Here is a 20,981-nt window from a genome sequence, read left to right as displayed (position 1 = left end):
TTTGTCTAATATTTCATCTCATAACAGAATTTCGAAAATTCTTGAATACATAATGACTATAGAGGTTTTCAGTACAATGTTTTATTCAGTTGTATTTCACGTTTCTGTTGGCAACGATTAGCAGTAATCGTTCGTTATTGTACAAGTAATAACTTAAAGGATAGGATTAGATTCAATTGATGAGGTAAGACAACAAAATACTTGGATGATCTTTCAAACAGAGATGCCTCCTGAGAGGACTTTCTACTGGAAACTGGCTCCTATTTAGGTGTTACGCACGTGAAGAAAAGCCGAAAAAATATATTACCTGGAAAGCATTTACAAATTAGGGTGCTTTATCTTTGATGCTTGGAGTTGATTTTAATAAACAGCTTTGTAATTTATAAAAAGCAAATCAGAATATTATAATTTAAATAGCCCTATATAAAATACTATCGTATTCATTTAATTTTTGTATATTGAATATTATATATTAACCAATGTGTATTATGTATTGGATATTGTATATTGTGTATAGTAGATCTAATAATCTGAACGTTTGTTCTGTAATTTTGTTAATGTATTTCTATTTTGTTTCCCGTACAAAGGGTGGTGGTACTAAATAAACATACTATCTAAATAATACTAAATATATAAACATACTATCTTCAGGTGTAGTGAATATAGCAATTTCTATCGTATCTTTTAGTATGACACTTTCCTTTCGACATTTATTGATTGTGTGACAAGTTTCATGGTATCTATGAAATGACAGCCAGATGTATGACGTCACTCTACCTCTCTGGAGAACTCTGAATCGAATCCGGGCGAGTCATCCCATAAATTTCTCATGGGCTGTCTGTCTAAGATATTTCGTGCCCATTCCTTGATACTCGGACATTCCCATTGTGAAGTTAATCGAACTCACGATGGGTAGGAAAAACGTACTCTTAGTGCCCACCAGGAAAAGTGGAAAAATAAGCATTATGAAATAGAACCACAAAATGGAGTTATGTTACAACATATATATAAATGTAACTGCATGTAACTTCACACATAATTCTTACAAGCTGTTTGTTATAAAACAAATTGGTTATAGTTTCTAAATATTTACAAACTATACTTAAATTAACTTTTAATATGGTACTTAATCTGATATTATACTCAAAACTTTTCTATTATATTACTTACAAATGTTACTTTTGCTCTTCTTGAAGAATCATAAGTACATTCCACAACCAAATGATCACTCTGTTATAAGAAAATATCGTCAATTACAAATACATTATCATCCATTTTATATTTTATTGTCAATATAGAGCATAGAATAACTTGCTTTATGTCATACTGTATATTGGCAACGAAAACATAACAAATAATTGAAATGTTATACTCACGGGAAGTACAGTGCGTTCTTCAGGCAAATATTTAAATTGCTATCAAAAATTCAAAAAGTTTAAAACAAAACATTTATCGTAAATTCGACTTATAAATCACACAATTACTCATTCAATAGAAATTACTTACCTGAAAATCAAAATCGTAATTTAAATCTCTAGCTAAGGGAAGTAACTCTTCTCCATTTCGAAAATGTCTGACTTTTAACTTTTTACCTAAATTTTAAGTTATTTTTAGAAAAAATTATTATTTTTACATACATTTTTAACAATATTTCATACCTATAAGATGAGAATGAAGTAGAAAAGCGTACATTTTGATTCCTTCTGGGGGAACTCGCTGTAGAATATTTTAAATATTCTTTTATTGATTTTTTTCCAAAAAATATAACACAAATAACTTTAATACCTGACGTAGACAAGACGGATGTGCGTGTCCTGCTACAATATATTCTTTCTGTTTCGGTGGGATAAACACGCAAGGATACCATAAATTTCCAACAGCTAATACTGCAGCATCGTGTTTACGGAGTTTTGGCGTGTACGTAATTCTAAATCCAGAATTATCAACGATTCCTACGCGAAAAGCCTTTTATTATCATTGAAAACATTTAGCATTACATAAATATAAATTACCTCTTTTCAAATTCGGATTATCGTAATGAGTTTCTAATAAAAGCCATTTAACTTCTGAAATACCTAATGGAAGACCTGCTTGATCGGGAAAAATAAATGACTACAAAAGATTAAGTATAAATAAATATTTTATCATCCTTAAAATTTAAAAAAAAATAAAATTTATTTACGTCTCCTCCTCCAATGGCCCATCCATACGTAACAGTAAAACAAAATGGAAATTTCGGCAAGTTATCTTTAGTGTAACATTCAGTGTACTCTTCGTTTAAGTAAGGCGCTATTTTTTCCATCTCTACGTTTGTACACTCATATAATATCATATGGTGTACAAGTTTTTCGTTTCCCGGTTTAATAATTGTATCCATCTAAATATATGTGTTAACGGTAAGTATTTATGTAAAGTGGAACATCAAAAATATAAACGTATAAGGAATTTACTTTAACAATGTGATGCTTTCGACTTAATTCGGGTACTCTGAAAAATTTGCAGTAGTATTCAGTATCACTATTATCAGGAATTCGCACCTAAACGATGAAAAGTACAGAGTATGTTAGGAACAGCTGTAGTTTAAGAATATATTTTCAGTGTGAAAACAATCTGTAAAACATTTTTTTACTGATTGTTTTCGCAATAATATAAAATATTTGAAAGATTATAAGTATATATTTACAACAAACGTCCTAATACCCTTAACATTCCTATTTTCATTTTGGCTCGATGTCTTAGGTATCGATATAGATCTATGAGATTTCGGCTACTGAGAGGTCTAGTTCAAGGTTGGACAGTTTGGCTTTAGTGTAAATGCCCTGTCCTCCTTCCTCGTGATCTCAAACCGGACGTTAATTTTGTGATCTATTTAAAAAATGAGTATTCATACACATTTTTTTTTTAAATATCTCAATCTGCTGAAGAGATAAAATTTGAGAAAAAATGTTAAAAAACGGTATGAGCTCTATGTTTTATAACGCCCCTTTATTGGACATTATTCTTTCCATCTCCATGTAATATATCAAATACAAGTATATGGTATCATATTGGGCACGTATGCAATTTCAAATTTCTAAAAAGGACTCTCTTTTTTTAAATATTACATACATGTCAATATGATGTTATATACCATGTATATAATACAGGCTATTACAAGGAGTTGGAAAGAATAGTATCCAATAAAGGTTATTCGCGGGCATAATCCTCCACTATGCTGCCTGGTCCAGTTACAAATAATATGAAATGTATATGCTATTAAAACAAATATCATATATCTTTCTTTCACTGGACACTTCATTCAATTTTAAGGCTGCATCATAATGACCAGGATACTGTCGGTAGAAATTGATGCTTTTTAATGGTGTAACACCGATTAGATTTATTTTACTATTAATCACAATTATTTATGTGTTAGAATGAAAACGCTTGCGATGTTTGTTTCGACTATGTGACCATTTTGCAAATTGACTCAACTTTCCAAAAAAAAGTGAACGCCAAGTCTTCAATGTGATAGGAAAAGTTAATCAAAAAAATTTTTTGTTAGCTGTGGTTGGTTGTTGTTATTGTTCAAAGCTAATAGGTGTGATACTGCCTTCATAATACATCATTAATAAGATTAAAATACAATTATTCGATAGTTGCTAATACTCACATTTGAATGTGTGACTTCCCAATGATAGAGCTCGCTGGGATCTTCTCGCAATATACCTCTTTCATACTTCTTTAAAGTAAAACTCTTGGTTCCTCTATTTTTTGGACTGTGATATGAGATCTCACCCGTAGAACCAGGATTTTCGTCATTGTAGGCGAATATTAATCTCGTAGTGTCATCCTGTATGTTTATATTTTCCTTTAGAAAATGTTACGAAATGGAATAACATTGATAAATCTTCTGTACTTACAGTTATATTTAAATCCTGTGAATCGCAAGGAATGAGAAATCTTTTAAAACGAAACTTTGTATGCGTATCGGTCTGTTGATACCACAGAAGTTCCCAATCTTGATGTTCGTCAATTTCCGGAAGAAATTTTCCTCTGGCGTATCTGTCCTGTAATAATCAACGACAATCGGTGAATCAAAGTAATATCATAGCTTATCATCATCAACTGGTTTTCGGCATTTTTCCCTTTTCTGGGCCGATTTAGTCAAAGATAATTATTCTATTATCAACTAATTCATACAACGCGTAATATTCTGTTGTTAATTAATTGTGATAATTGCTCTCTTATCTGTTGTTGACTTCATTTCGTTTGTATTTCATTTTTCAACTGTTATTTAGTATTTATTCCATTTAAAAGTCTACAATTACCAGAAGTCAATGTTAGTTTTATTGTCATTAGAGTAATTGTAATTTCAAAGTAAGATTTGGAAGTAGATTATGTTCCATCAAGGGGATTCGTGTTTAGGTTATACTGGGGCTTACATCTCAATATCCTTAATGTCATATGAAACAATATTAATGGAAGGACCCGATTAACTATATCAGAACGTCCGGTCTAAATCGAAAGTCACGTTATTTCAATTCCAATATATTCTCCCGAAAGTTGTTAGATAGATGACCGACACGACTATTCTTAACGGAAAAGTATGATGTACAGGGGCAAGACACTACAGTACTGTACTAATTTGAGATGAAGAGTATATATTTTAAGTTAAATAAATTAAAAATATGATTAAAAATTGTGACCATGTCACAATGAATAATTACTCGTTTTCAAGTAAAAAAAAAAAAAAAATATTTTTATTTAATCAATGAATGCATTAAATTAAACAAGATTAAAATACATGATAAATATGTGAGGCTGTGGACAAGTCCGAACCCTCACTAAAATTCTCGTTAAAATATGTTTTTCAAAGAAAAAAGAAAGCTAGAAATATTGTTTTATATGAAAAACGCGACGCGAACGTATAAACAATAAAAGAATGTAAGTCCTAAGATCGACCATCTCCGGTTGGGAACGAATTAAACGTCGATTTTGATCCTCCCGCAATCTATGTTGAGATCTCGTTACACACAGTAACGAGTGATCAACCACTTGCGAATCGAGAACGGAGAAAACCGACCGATCGGTATGGACGATCGAGGACAGAAATTAATGAAATCCCGGAATTTCAAGAACTCTTCTTCACGAAAGTTCCAACTGTCGGACCAGTTGTTGTGCGTGTATCTCGTGCCTATCTTTGTCTACGTCCGTTCCTCAGATCGTCGATACGTCGAAGGAGTGTCTCATTCGCGAGGCAGAGACACTCCTTCATTTGAGTATATCTTGGAAAGAAGAGGAAGACTGTCTGCGTGGAGTTTTGGATAATTTAATTACAAAATATAAAAATTGGAAGTTAATTATAATGTTAATAATTGAGTTAAATGTAATAAAGTTTAAATAATTTACATTGTTTAATCTGATTTTAATCATCTTAATTTTCGCGTTTCAATTAACAGTTTTTAGGTAGTAAAATAGAATTAATAAACTTTTCATTATTTTTATTTTATAATTAAATGATAATATCAGTAATTAAAAATGATTTAACATTATAAATATGGAATTATTTTAAAATGTAAAAAAAAAATGTTTCAATTGAATTAAAGTATTCTAACTAATTTAATTATTCAAATGATATAAATCTCCAAATATATGATTGATTGTAACTATTAATGTAAATTTTAATTATTATATGTTTTAAAGATTTAAATTGATTTTTCGATAGAAACAAACATGGCTAATTTCTTCCAAGATCTTACGTGAAATGTGGCTTTTCCGTTGTTAATCCATCCGATGACCACGTCGCTACCTTCCATTCCACCATTGGGAGAAATTCCCAATCCAACCCATCCTCTAGTTGCAACTTCTACTTGAAAAGTAATAGAATCTTCGTCCGTCGACCACCAAATTTCGTAATTGTCGTCTAATTTTGAATGCCGATCGAAATTTCGTGCAGAAACCGTGAAGATGCACAACACCAGAAAAGCCAAAACGGACATTTTAAAGGTAAGAAACACTATACAAAGAACCAGTTTGAATCTCTAATCGCATCACTTTTAATGAGCTGTTTTTTTTTATATTAAAAATAAGCACGGTATCCAATCAAGAAGTAGCCCACTTTACCGGTAAATAATTAAAGCCGGATAAAGTTCATGTATTTTTTCTAAAAAGTTTTCTATTGAAACAAACTGAATGTTGTAAACTTAAAAAGTATAGTTTAAATTATTGATAGATTTTTAAAATATATTTTCTACAAACCGGTTTATCTTACACTGTGAATTTAGATGGATCTTTTAATGACACGATTAAAGTCGTTGTCCTTGTCGGTGAACGAACTAATGTACAGTACAGTAATTTTAATAATAATCGAAATACTATCTCCTTAAATTATATTTTTAAATTTTGTATACTTTTCATTTTACTTAAGTTTACTAAATAGATTTTTATAACATTTACGGACACATTCATTTATGCTTTAGTGTTGATGGCATTGACCTTACTTTCTCCGTCAAGTGTTTCATTATGTCAAGTTTTTATTTGCTCTTGAACCTCTGTGGAGTTCAAGAGCAACCTCGTTTATTCACTCTCACGCTCGTGTGAACTGCTATAAATCCGCTTCAAACAAATAATTGTCGCAAATGTCACGATATATTTCTGAGCTTATCGAGTAATACTCTCTCTATTTCAATACATGATATATTATTTCCTGTTTGAGATGCTTAAAATTGGTGTCATTGTAATTACACCTATTCAACCTATTCACCTATTGAACCGTTTTGTTTACTATTAGGAAACAAATAAGTATTATAAACTTTTATTAAACAATCAACATCCCCAAAAAGGTGACTGAAAGGTTTAAACTGTTGTAAAGAATTTCACAAAGCTCTTAATTTCCTATTCTACTGCAGTTATTGCACCGCGTGTCCATTGATATGCTGCAGAGCGACGATTTGCCTATAATTAACACTGACTAATGCATAGTAGGTCTCCTAGAAGTGAAAAAGAAGAAATATGAGGTACTACATAACATAATTGCCATTTCTGTCTATAATTCCATTTCAATATGGAACATAAAATATAATTTCTTAAGGACGTTGGCTAATTTGCAATAACGAATTTTATCTGAATATTTATTGTTTAATGTCGGTCTTCAAATTAATCCTGGCATCTCAACTTATTCCGAGTTCTTTTTCAACAGTTGGAAGATTTTTGAGATACAAAATTAGCGAACTAGCTTTCTTTTCATTTTACATAATCACTGTGAAAAAAATAAATTATATTGTTAATGAACTGATACCAGTAATAAGATACCTTTATATAAGTATAAATAAAATGAAGATGAAATGTAAGAACTAAAAGTGAACGAACAATTATTGTCACAACGCCGGGCTGCAATTTTTAATTATATTTTTTTATTTATTTAATTTAAAATATATGCTCTCCATCCCAAATTAGTAATGCTTTGCCCCTGTACATCATACTTTTCCTTTAACAATAGAGTCGTGCCGGTCATCTATCTAACATTTTTAAGGGAAAACCTTTTGAATTGAAATGACTTGACTTATGGTTTGTATCGGAAGTTCGTATATAGTTAATCGGGCCTCCTGCCCGGATAAGGTTTCATGTTTGGTCCCGTCTTTCATCTAATTCCGTTCTGGAGATTAAGGAACGACAAACGGTCAGACTGACGACAGTGGGAATTTATAGGTCTACAATTTTTTTCAAATTGCAGCCCAATAATTACCAGATATTATCATATCGCTTTTTCATGATTTCCAAATACAAAATATATTTTTTCCTGTTATAATTATGTTATGTAATAGGCTATTTACATCTTTTTTCTAAATTACATCTATTACAAAAAATTATATATTTCGGTTTGTTACAAAGAAATCATCAAGAAGAGAAACCACTGAACATTGGTAGTTAGTCGTTGGTTTGCGACTCGTTAATGGTCTGACCACATTTGTAACACGTAAATAGGGACCCCAGGAATTTTTCGGGGGGTGGTCCGTTCGGATATGTCGGGCCCCGTCCCTCACCACCCGGTCGCCCCATTGTGGGCCTGGCCGAACCCATAATGGGCCTACTAAAAAAGGCCCTCTTAGTGCCCACAGGGCGGAAAGAGTTAAAAAAAAAAAAAACGTAAATAGGGACCGGTTTCCCTTAGAAAGTCCACCCGGAGGCATTCTTCTCGGCAGATCGCCAGTGTCGTGTTGTCGTGTACAAACTAAGAAGAGAGTGTTAAAGATACTTTTATTCAGCCAATTCGATTTCATGCTCCCTCCTTTGACTGTATTCAGGACAAAATTCCTAAATAGGAACAATACTCCCGGGTCTAGAGCGTCAGATTTTGAGGAACATGATAATATCCGGTCCTGTCTGCATTCTCACTTGGCTTGCATGGTGCTTTCATGTGCATCTCTTTCCATATGTGGGATGGCGATTGTGGGCTTTCGTTATCAGTTTGGTGTAGTTAATTTGTCTCTGCTCTCATTATGTCTAAATTTGTTTTTATTATTGTGGTTAGGTAGTCGTTTTTCGTGGGCACTGGATGTACAGTACCATAACATATTTGTTAAAATACAAGTAAAGGGAAATCATTCTCGTTCTCGAACTTTGATCGCATCCAGACGAAAAATTTAAATATTTGCATAGAATTTCTTGGTAAATTTTAGTGCAGGCTACTGTCCCGACAGTAGAAACTTCAAAAGCATTCTTTCCTATTATTAATTTTTCAGATAATCGACGAATATCTCCAAAAGTCAAAATACCGTTTTACTCTTAAATCCACTTTAATGGTTTTAAATGTGATGTTATTGTTTTAAGTTTTTAGTAACGTAATAAATAATATTAAGCATTTCGAGTGAAAAAACAAATAAAAATATATTTGAACGTTTGTAGTTGAGATGTAAAGGGCGTAGTTAAAACTCCTGCTATCATTATTCCATACAATCATAGGGATGGACATTCAATGGAGTCCCTATATTTATTTATTTATTTTGTTATTATTATTACAATTAAATGTGTCTATGATATTATTTTTCATTTCTATTATTAATTAATGTTTTTCCTTCTGAATAAAGTTATTCGACAAACACTGCTTACTTTTATTCCGTGTAATTTTCCTTACAAATATTTACGCTGAAGAACATTACAGTGTTCTTCATACACAAACAACATTTGTATAACAATAAATTAATATACTCACAACATAGCAAAATTATTAATTATACGCGATAAAATCGCAACACAAACTATTTCATATTAATACAAAATATTTTAACCTTAAGACATCGATAATAATTTGAAATACAGGTAAAATCTACTCATTCTCATAAAGAGATGCATCTACAATTACACATATCTACGGCACTTGAAATCAATAAATTAAATGTTTAGATAAGATTTTGTAGAATATCACACAAACATTTTCTTGTTTGTAAAATATGTTATTCGAGAAATAATTAGTGATAAATAAAGCAACCGGAAAATATAGCAAATTATATTTACTCGTTAACTGTACTTTTGAGGAATATGAAAGAGGCAATAAAATTTATTGCTGGTATCGAAGGAAATAATGCAGTATTCAAGAGATTCAAATGGCACACTTCGGTGCATCGATTTCAAATTGTTCCATTTAAAGAAGTTTTAACAATAAATCGGACAATGTGGATATGAAATATTCGAAATAATCATACCTATTCACCGCATTGTCTGTTTCTGTGAAATCCAATCTAATAAAGAATCTCATGCCACTTACAGAAAGCAGAAAGCATATTGTTACGTAATACTAGCATATGCAATTTGATGTTCGGTGGTTCTGTACAGTACGTTAATCAAAAAAGACTCTGACAATTTAAAACCTTAAGATGACCTTTTGAAAATACAAGGATTTCAATAGTAAGAGATTGACTCGACTCGTAATTTACATGAATTTCGTGAATTCTAATATACTTAATTCGTGTTTTATTATTTTTTCACTTCGAATGGCCAAGCAGTTAAGGTGGCAGCCTATGGCTCTGGGAGAAATCGATCCGGACAGATAAAAAAACCATCAGGAACCCGGGTGTGGTCCATATGGATAAGTCGGGCTCCGTCTCAGGCCACCAAGCCGCCATTGGGGGTCTAACCAAACCCATAATGGGCATGCTAAAAAAACTCTCTTTGTTCCTTGTAATAATGATCTTGTTTACTATTAAATCCGTACAGATACACTTATTTTTCTTTGTTAGACGATGCTATGAAATTGCGAGTTATAATTTATGAGTTATGAGTGTATAAGAATAGCTGAATGTGATATAGCATGAGATGAAAATATCATTTAGTTATTGCTTCTACATTTATAACTTTCTTTGTGAATCTTCTTCACCTTAGGATATCTGGATAGAACAAAAGACTGAAAATAATAATAACTACGAATTAATTTTTTTATTTCACAAACTTAAATATATATATATATTAATATTAAATATGATGAGAAATAGATGAATGGATTGATCACATATTAAGACCGATCGTAACCTCTTTGTTTATGCACGCGATCTCCAGCGATGGAGGTAAAAATATAATGCTTTTTCTATGAAAAAATAGTTTTCCACAAAATTCTCCAGAACGGAAGCAGATAGAATCAAACAGTTTTTTGCGTTATAATCCTGTTTAATTCTTTTATTAACGTACGGTTCAGAATTTTCAAAATAAAATTCGTTCATTTTCTATGAATTTTTAAGATCGTAGAAGATTAACTAATTTAATTTTTTTAAATAAAATAGGACGAATAGAATTAAATTGGTTCTATCTGCTTCTGTTTTCGAGAATTTTTAGAAAGGATTTTCTCATAGAAAAAGCATTACATTTTTAACCTGTCTGCTGGAGATCGCACGCATAACCAAAGAAGTTACAATCTGCCTTAAAACATAACGATCTATCATAGTGAATCAAAGAATTGAATGCTCAAAATGGAGGGACAGTCCAAGAAGGAATTACATCGAATAGGCAAAACAATGCTGTATTAAAGTCATACGAGAAAAACCAAAACACAAAAGCAAAAGACAGAGTGGATTCGAGATTTTACAAAGCTACTAATCGTAAGCTAAAGCATATTGTAAATACAGAACGTAATTACCAGTATTCCTTTTCCTCCTCTATCAGAACAAATATTCAGTTGAGGACCATATCTCATTGCATTCTGTACAGAATTCACAGATTGATAATCCCATGGATAAGTATTCAGAAACTCGTAATAACTCTGATTCTTTCCAGTTAATGGAGAAATGACGAATCTGTCATCACTGAGAAAATAAACCTTTATTAATTACAGTTCAATTACTCAAATTCAGTGCTTGTACCAAAATACTGTAGATAATAATTTATACTTATGTAATAAATAATTCTACATAATAACAATTGTTCTTTTTTGAAATATACTTTTAAGTTAAAATTGAATAAACATTTGTAGAAAACATTTTGTAAAGGTAACGTAAATATTCAGGGAAGTAGAGTTTTATTCATATAAGAATAGAAATAATGTAAAAACGCTTATTATTATTTGTAAAATTTTGAAAATTTCTTTATAGGTACAGTACACCAAATTCCCGATCATCCGGATAATCCAAACTACAGTTTAGAGGACTATTTTGGATTTTTCGTATATTTTTTATAGTTTAGAGTCTTATAAAAGGCCATTTGGATGTTTCAAATTAACTATAGTATATAAACAGATCAAATCCGTTATACCGCGATGAAAGTGTGAGTTCCAAGTTTCATAAACTGAAATGTATATTTAGCCAATAAACATAAGATGTCGATTTCTTCTATTTTCAAAACTATCGTGTAGAAACTATAAATTTCTAAGTGTAATTCTTACCATTTTTCCAAATATTTTTTTCAAATCTGTCGCCTACGGCGTATGAGTGTGAATTTTTTCACATGTAAAAACTTCATCCATTAATAAACTTTCGAAGTTTCGTTTGTAAATTGAGGCCAACTCTCATGGACGTTTAGGCCGTTTTTTGAAAAGTCGGCTAAGCTTGAAATCTTTAAATAAAATTAAAACTGAGAGCTTTCTGACGAACGTGTGAAAAAAATATATATATTTCAGATCTAATGTCCGTCCCTTAACATTGACATTTGAGGGAGAAAAGAAGAGTCGGATGTTGTTTATAATAATCTGTCATTTTAAAGTAATTCTAGTAATTCTAATATTTTGACGAAGCACGGATAATTGGGAGTTTGATGTGCTTTTTAATTAAAAAATTAGAAAGAAAAGTTTAAATAAGAAATCGTTGTTTGAATTTTTCTTTAACAACGTCATGTAACATAAATTACGTAACAATATTTTTATACTTTTCAACTACCATTCCACCTCCCTGTAACATTCCCTAACATCGTCACACGTATCCATGTTCAAAATTGCATAAAATATATTCTTCATCAATCCCTTAATTATACTAAGGAACAATACACAGCACGAGGGTACGAAGGTCACATATTCTTATTAATTACTTGTGTAATGTACAAAGCAGTGATTTAAACACTACGGTTTACTAAACAACACTTTAGAAACGCAAATGAATCATTTCGTTACTCAAGAATTGCGACTCTAACATTACGTAACGTTCTCCTTTTTAACGAATACCTGCATAATCACCTGCATCTGCGTTACGTAATTTATGGACAGTTGTTTAGTTGAATTTAAATATCGGGAAGAGAAAATACCAATCTTAGTCTATTCTTCTATATTTAAAAGTAAGACATATAACTTACTCCGACATTTCTTTTACTCCGAGTCTTTTCATAACATTGAAAGGCGACGGGCAACTAGCTAAATAAGATATGTTTAACCTTGGATAATAAGCAAAAAATGCCAGACACATTTCTTTTCTTGTCGATAATCCTCCCTAAAAAATATAATCAGTTAATTCAAATTGAAATTTTCAACCCGTATATTTTCATCATTTCATTTTTGTTATTATCGTTAATCTTTCTAATGGAAGTATTGACAGAAATAATGAAAACATTTGATTCGAAAGTAGAAAATTGAAATAATCATTTCCAAAGTCTACATAAAATATTTCCTAAACGACATACATATTCCGAAATTAGAAATCGGATGCCATAAAAACTGAATAATAACAGATATTACTTGAAAGAATTGGGTAAAGAAAGTGCCTCATTGCCTTAAACAATAGAAACTTTTTTATCATTAAGTGAATTACAGTTGAGACACAAATAGATAAATATATTAACAATAATATTGTTTTCTGGCCTGCTTACAGCCACAGCCGTCCAGGTTGAGATGATAAGGCTTCGGCCTCTCTTAGAGAGGTCCTGGATCGAATCCAGGCCATCGAAACTCGTGCCATTCTATTCCATTAGTCTTTCACTTTTAACTACGTAGCCGTTTCGTTAATTTTACCTTGACTCCCGAAATTTTCCACTAAAGGGACATCGCAAAGGTATAATTTTTCAAGATTATTTCTTATGAACTTTAAACATTAAATAACACTGCTTCTGATCAGAGCACTTTATAAAATGCATTTTTTGGAACATCAGAATGGAGAAGAAATTTGGCAATTTTCACTGAAGCATCCGTAAATTTAGGCTTTATGGCATGAAAGCAAGTTGTGTAGATCAACAGCAGAATGAGATATTCAATATATTAATTAAATTTCACGTTTAGCGTTTTTGTACATACATTTGTTACACAAATGTACAATAATACAGTACAATAATAGAGATTTCTCCGCTATCTGTGCCAAATTCCCTGATAGTGATTTTTTTAACTATTTTATTTTGGAATTCACTTCTGCGTGTTCGGAAGAGTATTCCTATCAAGTTTAGTTTGGTTTCAACTTTCAAATGTCTTTACCAGGTCTTTACAAATGATTTTGAGTAAGATGATTACGATCATCTTATAGAGGATGTTCACATTAATATTTTCAAAATGACCGTCTTCAGCTGCAATACAAAGGTATAGACGGTTGAGAGTAGCATTATGGTGGTACTGTGATGACACTTTGAGTAGTACGTAGCATGCAAAGCGTCACCTCCTACAAGCTTCTCGTGATCGTCTCTGGTGTTCGCCAACATAAAGCGGCGATGCTGGTTATGCATTATAAATTGATGCTCTTAAGTTACCTCACAGAAGAAAATCCAACTTACAGTAATCAGTTCCGGGAAGTGCCATGGCATGGGAAAGAACTGCATTGTCCTATCTATCGGTCGTATGTCTGCCTGGAAATAAATTGCCACGCGATGCTACTGATACAAAATCTATCGTAGTTGAACCAGCCAAATCGCTAATCGTCATCTGCATGTTCTGCCAGTTGTAGATAGCTGTTAAATGAATGCATGTAATAGCGACGTAAATTTCAATGTATTTGTATGCATTGTAGTCCTCATTGCTTCACTGTTTCACGTATAAGCGCTTGTAAATATGCATGGAAGCAATCTAGATTGAAATGCTCGGTGCGAACGGGATATAAGGCTCTAGTTTAGTAGTATTACAGAGTATAATACGTATATTTTAATATATATATATATATATATATATATATATATATTTTAAGACAAAACCACTGAGAAATGTTCCGTGTGTTTAACAAGGTTCGGAGAACTGAAAATTTTAACAACGGGTTCGGGGTTCGGGGAACTGAAAATTTTAACAACGGGTTCGGGCGCGAACCCGCTGAATATCATCACTGCTGTGAAGTGATTATACGTTATGGGGAAACGAAACGAAATGCAGCATGTAGATTTCACGGTCGCTTTCTAGTTGCACCAATCTTGCTAACGATTATTTTGAACTAATACTCCTGTAACAGTCAATGATTACGGTTTAGTTTCTTTTGTTTTCTCAACATAGAAGTTTCTGGTATGTGAGCAAGGTCGGGGACTATGTCTTGGTGCGATCTCTCTCGACTGTTTCAATCTCGACCAAAACGAGGTTTAATCGCGATCGATTCAAGAGAGTTCTTGAAACTAGATCCAGTCATAAGAGAGATCCCACAATCCCACGCGCGTGAGATAATACAAAATGGCTGTGGAACACGTGTCGGGCTATGGACAGCGAAATAAAAAAAATATTGTATTACGAGAGATGATGACATCTGTCTACTATGAGTAGTGCCATTCGGGGTGAAAAATCTCTCTGCCTAAAAAAAAAGGTTGACAGCACTAATATAGTATTGTTACCTGGTCTTCGCCCAGGGCTCGTTACGTTCCAAATACGCCACTGATTATTAGATATATCGCAAGAAAAGGTATTGTATTTATTTCTAGCCAAAACTTCCATTTCGTTTGTCGGTGATTGTCAGGGAAAAATTTTCTGCTAGCGAACCCTTTGTTAAATATTTCGAATATCACCACTGCTTCACAGTAATATTCGTATATATATTTCGTATATATATATATATATATATATATATATATAAGGCATTGTCTACCAATTAGCAAATTGAATGATTTCCGCTCTTTTATAAGGACATTGGCGAAATATGCCGCCACCTGATTTTTCAAGATTGCGTTTTCAATTTGTGTCTTGTTTTTATATTTACAAAATTTACGTTTTACAGTACTTCGGAACTACTACGTGATTTACACATGGCTCTTTTTAAATGAATAGATTTACATTGCAGTAGAAACACGTTGCATCATATTACATTGCATTTACGTAAATATTGCAGTAGAACAAATGCAAAACACAGATTAGTTCCACTGCAATGCTAGAAAGATGTCTTTTTCTCATGGATACATGTTAAAGCGAGCACCCTGTATATATGATTAAATAGATATTTAAATATTTTACTTAAAATTACTTTAATTATTGAATTAAACTATGACTTAAAATTACTTAAAAATATTTTATTGTGTTACTTACAAATGTTACATTTGATCTTTTTGAAGAATCGTAAATGCATTCTACCACCAAATGATCATTCTGTTAGAGAATATATAATCCATTTCAATGACATTATCATTTATTTCATGTTTCATTTTCAATATACAGCGTAGAATAACTTGTGTTATGTCGTACAGTAAGTTGACAACAACAAAAAAAGAATTAAAATTTTATACTCACGGGCAGTAGAGTACGTTCTTCAAATAAATATTTAAATTGCTATTAAAAATTTTAAAAGTTTAAAGAAAACATTTTCATTCTAAATTCAATATATTAACTTCATAATTACTTACCTGATAGTTAAAATCGTAATTTAAATCTTTAGCTAAAGGAATTAACTCTTCTCCATTTCGAAAATGTCTGACTATGACTTTTTTACCTAAATTTTGAAACTTTTAATAATTTTTGAAGACTTGTTTTCAAATGTAATAACATATTGGTACCTATAACATGAGTATGAAGTAGATAACCAAATACTTTGATTCCTTCTGGAGGAAGTCTCTATTAAATAATAATAACAATTTTGTTGCTTTTTTTCAAAAAAAAGGATGCATGATTTAAATTAATACCTGACGTAAACAAGATGGATGTGCGTGTCCTGCCACAATATATTCTTTCTGTTTCGGTGGGATAAACACGCAAGGATACCATAAATTTCCAACAGCTAATACTGCAGCATCGTGTTTACGGAGTTTTGGCGTGTACGTAATTCTAAATCCAGAATTGTCAACGATTCCTACGCGAAAAGCCTTTTATTATCATTGAAAACATTTTACATTATATAAATATAAATTACCTCGTTTCAAACTGGGATTATCGTAATGAGTTTCTAATAAAAGCCATTTAACTTCTGGAATACCTAACGGAAGACCTACTTGATCGGGAAAAATAAATGTCTACAAAAGATTAAGTATAAATAAATATCTTATTATCCTTAAAATTTAAGAATATAAAATTTATTTACGTCTCCTCCGACGGCCCATCCATAGGTAAGAGTAAAACAAAATGGAAATTTCGGTAAGTTATCTTTAGTGTAACATTCAGTGTATTCTTCGTTTAAATAAGGCGCTATTTTTTCTGTCTCAACGCCAGTACACTCGTACAGTATCATATGATGTACGAACTTTTCGTTTCCCGGTTCGATAACTGTACTAAACTAAATACATGTGTTAATAGTAAGAATATTCGTGTGAATTAAAACATTAAATAATGAATAATTTACGTGAATAATGTGATGTTTTCGATTTAATTTAGGTACTCTGAAAAACTTGCAATAATATTCAGTATCACTATCATCCGGAATACGCACCTATACAATAAAAAATACAAAGTACGAAAAACTTGCTTTTTAGAATCGATTTCTAACATAAAATATATCAGTAAAATAGTTTTTAGAAAGAAAATTAATGTAAAATAATATAATTAAAGATTTGAATTGCTGTATATATTTGAGAAAAATATATGTTTGTTTCCTCAGGATATTCACCAATCTCAGTATGAAATTTTGACTGAAAACCGATGCAGATGAAAACTTTTAAATGAAAAAGTATCTTGAACTTGAACTTCTTAAAAATGAATTTCAATATAATATTCGAATCGGACACTGTGCCTGATCCCTCTCCGTTGTACAACGGGATACAACGGGATAATGTGATCATGGAATACAACGGGATAGTGTGATCATACAACGGGATCATACAACGGATCATACAACGGGATACAACGAGATAGTGTGATGATACATGATCCGTTGTATGATCCGTTGTATGATCCGTTGTATGATCCCGTTGTATGATCACACTATCCCGTTGTATCCTGTTGTATGATCCCATTGTATGATCCCATTGTATGATCCCATTGTATGATCACACTATCTCGTTGTATCCCGTTGTATGATCCGTTGTATGATCTCGTCGTATGATCCCATTGTATGATCACACTATTGTGATCATGCAACAGGATAGTGTGACCCATTACACTACGTGTAACGGAATCACACTATCCTGTGTGTAGTCAATAATGTTTGCTGCCTTATGCTAAAATACAAATCATACAACTTATATTTATTCTGTAATATCAAATGAAGTACAGTTTTGTCGCTGAAACGTATATTTTAAGATCATACCTATCAATTCATGGGTAATAAAAATAATAAAATGCCTAGTAAGGAGAACCCCTTACTGGGTATTTTATTTATTCTTCTACAACATCAATGATAATATTAATTAAAACAGACATATTGAAGAATACTCACGTTTGAATGTCTGACTTCCCAATGATAGAGATCACTAGGATCTTCTGGTATTATATTCTTTGAATAATTCAATAAAACAACGCTCTTGGTTCCTCTATTTTGTGAACCGTGATAAGAGATCTCGCCCGTAGAACCAGGATTTTCGTCATTGTAGGCGAATATTAATCTCGTAGTGTCATCCTGTATGTTTATATTTTCTTTCAGAAAATGTTACGAAATGGAATAACATTGATAAATCTTCTGTACTTACAGTTATATTTAAATCCTGTGAATCGCAAGGAATGAGAAATCTTTTAAAACGAAACTTTGTATGCGTATCGGTCTGTTGATACCACAGAAGTTCCCAATCTTGATGTTCGTCAATTTCCGGGAGAAACTTCCCTCTGGCGTATCTATCCTATAATATTTCGATTATAATCAGTATGTAGACTAACTGTAATATAACAGATTTATTACTTACTTCAACTAGTTATTTCTATAGCACACAAAAGAGAAAAAGAATAAACTAGTTATCGGTATTTTCGATATGTAAGGAGTGTCTCTGGATGCTGTCTTATTGTTTGTTTGCCTCACGGATACTCTACATTTTACTTTATGTTGTGTGAAGCAATTGCGTTCGATCTTATTGTATACAATATTAAATCTAATATATTTATTCAATTATATTATCTTAATAATTTAAATAAGTTAATTTATCATCTGTCATTGAGCGTGGAGATAGAGGAGAGTCAATGTGAAGATCGAAGGTTGCCCTAGGATTTCAGAGGCCCTAGGAAAAATTTCTTTTTGAAGGCCATTAAAATGAGAGTTTGAGGTAGACAGCAGCTCTGTTTATGTCTACAATAATATGAAATTTTTAATATAGAAACAGACAGTAAAACACACAATAAAATATAATAAAAATGCGTACAATAATTTTATATTAAGTTGGAAAATTCAGTAGGTATACAAAACTTTTTAGTGTATTCATGCCACGTTTTAATTTTAAGCAAAGTTAAAAAATGCAAGTAATATTATGATTTTTAAGTGTTAGAATTAAATTAAACTTTACTAAAAAGCATTTTTAGTTATAATATATACATTAAAGACAATCAAAGATATATCATACATATTAGTCTAGCCCATCGGGAGCTTCTATGGACTAGGAGATGATAAAACGAGCCCCTTTTAATTGAACAAATGAAAGACGTAGAATGTGTTTTATTTAAAAAAGCAGTCTTAAAGATTAGTAAAAATAACATTAATTTTACAAGGGTGAGAACAGTGAACCCCTGAAGTTTTCTTCTGACCTGGCTTCCCCCTTTTTGACAGCCATGCACTTATAACGTAACATGTAGGCTATACGAGGATCTATACAGATCGATTCCTGTAAAGTTTAATGGATAGAAAATGTTAATTATAGAAAATATATTTTATAACATATAAAAAGATAGTTCTAAGTAATGTTTTTTACACCGAAAGCTGTCATTTTCTACTTATACTTTAACATAGGAGACAGACAAACCGAAAGCCATAATGTAGGCCTATGTTACAGAAATCTATAATTTGAGTTTTATATTATATGCTATTTTCGTTTTTATCATATCGAATGTACAAACCGGTCTTAGGAATGTTAAAAAGCATCAGGGTGAATGTCAATGTCCTGTTTTATTCTCAGCATCTTTTGTAGAACAAAATATCGAATTACATCAAATTCCATTAATGGATTTTTTGCAAAAATAATAATATAAACTCTTAAAATAGATTTATTTTTTATTAAAAAATTAAATTAAAATAAAATACAAATTTGAAATTACAAATTACGTTTTTAAAGAGTAAATAAAGTATTTAATTTTTTAAATATACATTTAAAAATTTTTAAATTAATAAATGTTTTTGTTAATAATTTATAATTAAATGATAATATCATTAATTTAAAATAATTTAACGTTTTAAATATGAAATTATAAGTTAAAGAAATATTTAAATTGAATTAATCAAACGATATAAATTTCTAAATATATGATTGACTGCAACTATATGAATATGAATTTAAATAAAATCGTTATTAATATAAATTTAAACAATTTCGAAAATAATTTTTAAATTGATCTTTCGATAGAAACAAACATGGTTAATTTCTTCCAAAATCTTACGTGAAATGTGGCTTTTCCGTTGTTAATCCATCCGATGACCACGTCGCTACCTTCCATCCCACCATTTGGAGAAATTCCCAATCCAACCCATCCTCTAGTTGCAACTTCTACTTGAAAAGTAATAGAATCTTCGTCCGTCGACCACCAAATTTCGTAATTGTCGTCTAATTTTGAATGCCGATCGAAATTTCGTGCAGAAACCGTGATGATGCACAACACCAGAAAAGCCAAAACGGACATTTTAAGTGTCAGAAACACTAAACAAATAACCAGTTTGAATCTGTAAGTGCATCACTTTTATTCAATTTTTTTTTTTTTTAAATATGTATTGTACATAAAAAATTAAAGAGTATCTCAAGTAAACAAACAACAATTGAATTTGAATAAAGTTCAAGTTTTTTTCCCTCTTTTTAAAATTTTTCTCTTATTAAATAAAAAAATAACTATTGTAAAATTATAAGGTATAGTTTAAATTATTGATAATTTAATACATTTTTTATTATTATTTATCGAAACCGGTTCATATCATACGATTAAATTTAAATGGATCTTCAATGATATCGTCAATGTCGTTGTCCTCTCAGTGAACGAACTAAGCACAATATTCGTTAATAATACGTTTTAAATGTTATTAAATTATTCCTTTAAATTATATTTTAAAATTTTGTTTAATTTTAATTTTAATTTATTTTTCTAAATAAAGTTTAAG

At 31.1% G+C, this 20,981-nt stretch overlaps 1 protein-coding gene across 1 annotated transcript; it reads right to left on the bottom strand.

The window, feature by feature from the left end:
* Positions 1-1,102: 1,102 nt before the first annotated feature.
* On the bottom strand, positions 1,103-20,512 carry LOC136987985 (DBH-like monooxygenase protein 1). Its single transcript, XM_067285754.1, has 11 exons — positions 20,273-20,512; positions 18,388-18,534; positions 18,138-18,317; positions 17,106-17,192; positions 16,848-17,039; positions 16,680-16,779; positions 1,786-1,952; positions 1,659-1,716; positions 1,507-1,592; positions 1,377-1,415; positions 1,103-1,230 (listed from the first exon to the last, which is right to left on the bottom strand). The coding sequence occupies exons 1-11, from the start codon at positions 20,510-20,512 to the stop codon at positions 1,144-1,146; spliced, it is 1,383 nt and encodes a 460-aa protein (XP_067141855.1). The 3' UTR covers positions 1,103-1,143.
* Between the last annotated feature and the right edge of the window lie 469 nt (positions 20,513-20,981).

The sequence above is a fragment of the Centruroides vittatus genome, unplaced genomic scaffold (assembly GCF_030686945.1).
Source record: "Centruroides vittatus isolate TY-2023 unplaced genomic scaffold, ASM3068694v2 scaffold_2979, whole genome shotgun sequence".
In the NCBI taxonomy this organism is placed as follows: domain Eukaryota; kingdom Metazoa; phylum Arthropoda; class Arachnida; order Scorpiones; family Buthidae; genus Centruroides; species Centruroides vittatus.
This window is presented reverse-complemented; position numbering and strand designations above follow the sequence as displayed.

Coding starts and splice junctions, on each gene's coding strand:
- LOC136987985 (XM_067285754.1), bottom strand. CDS start 20,512: ATGTCCGTTTTGGCTTTTCTGGTGTTGTGCATCATCACGGTTTCTGCA. Junction 16,780..16,847: donor GATGGGCCGTCGGAGGAGAC/GTAAATAAATTT, acceptor AATCTTTTGTAG/ACATTTATTTTTCCCGATCA. Junction 1,717..1,785: donor ATCCGTCTTGTCTACGTCAG/GTATTAAAGTTA, acceptor AATATTCTACAG/CGAGTTCCCCCAGAAGGAAT.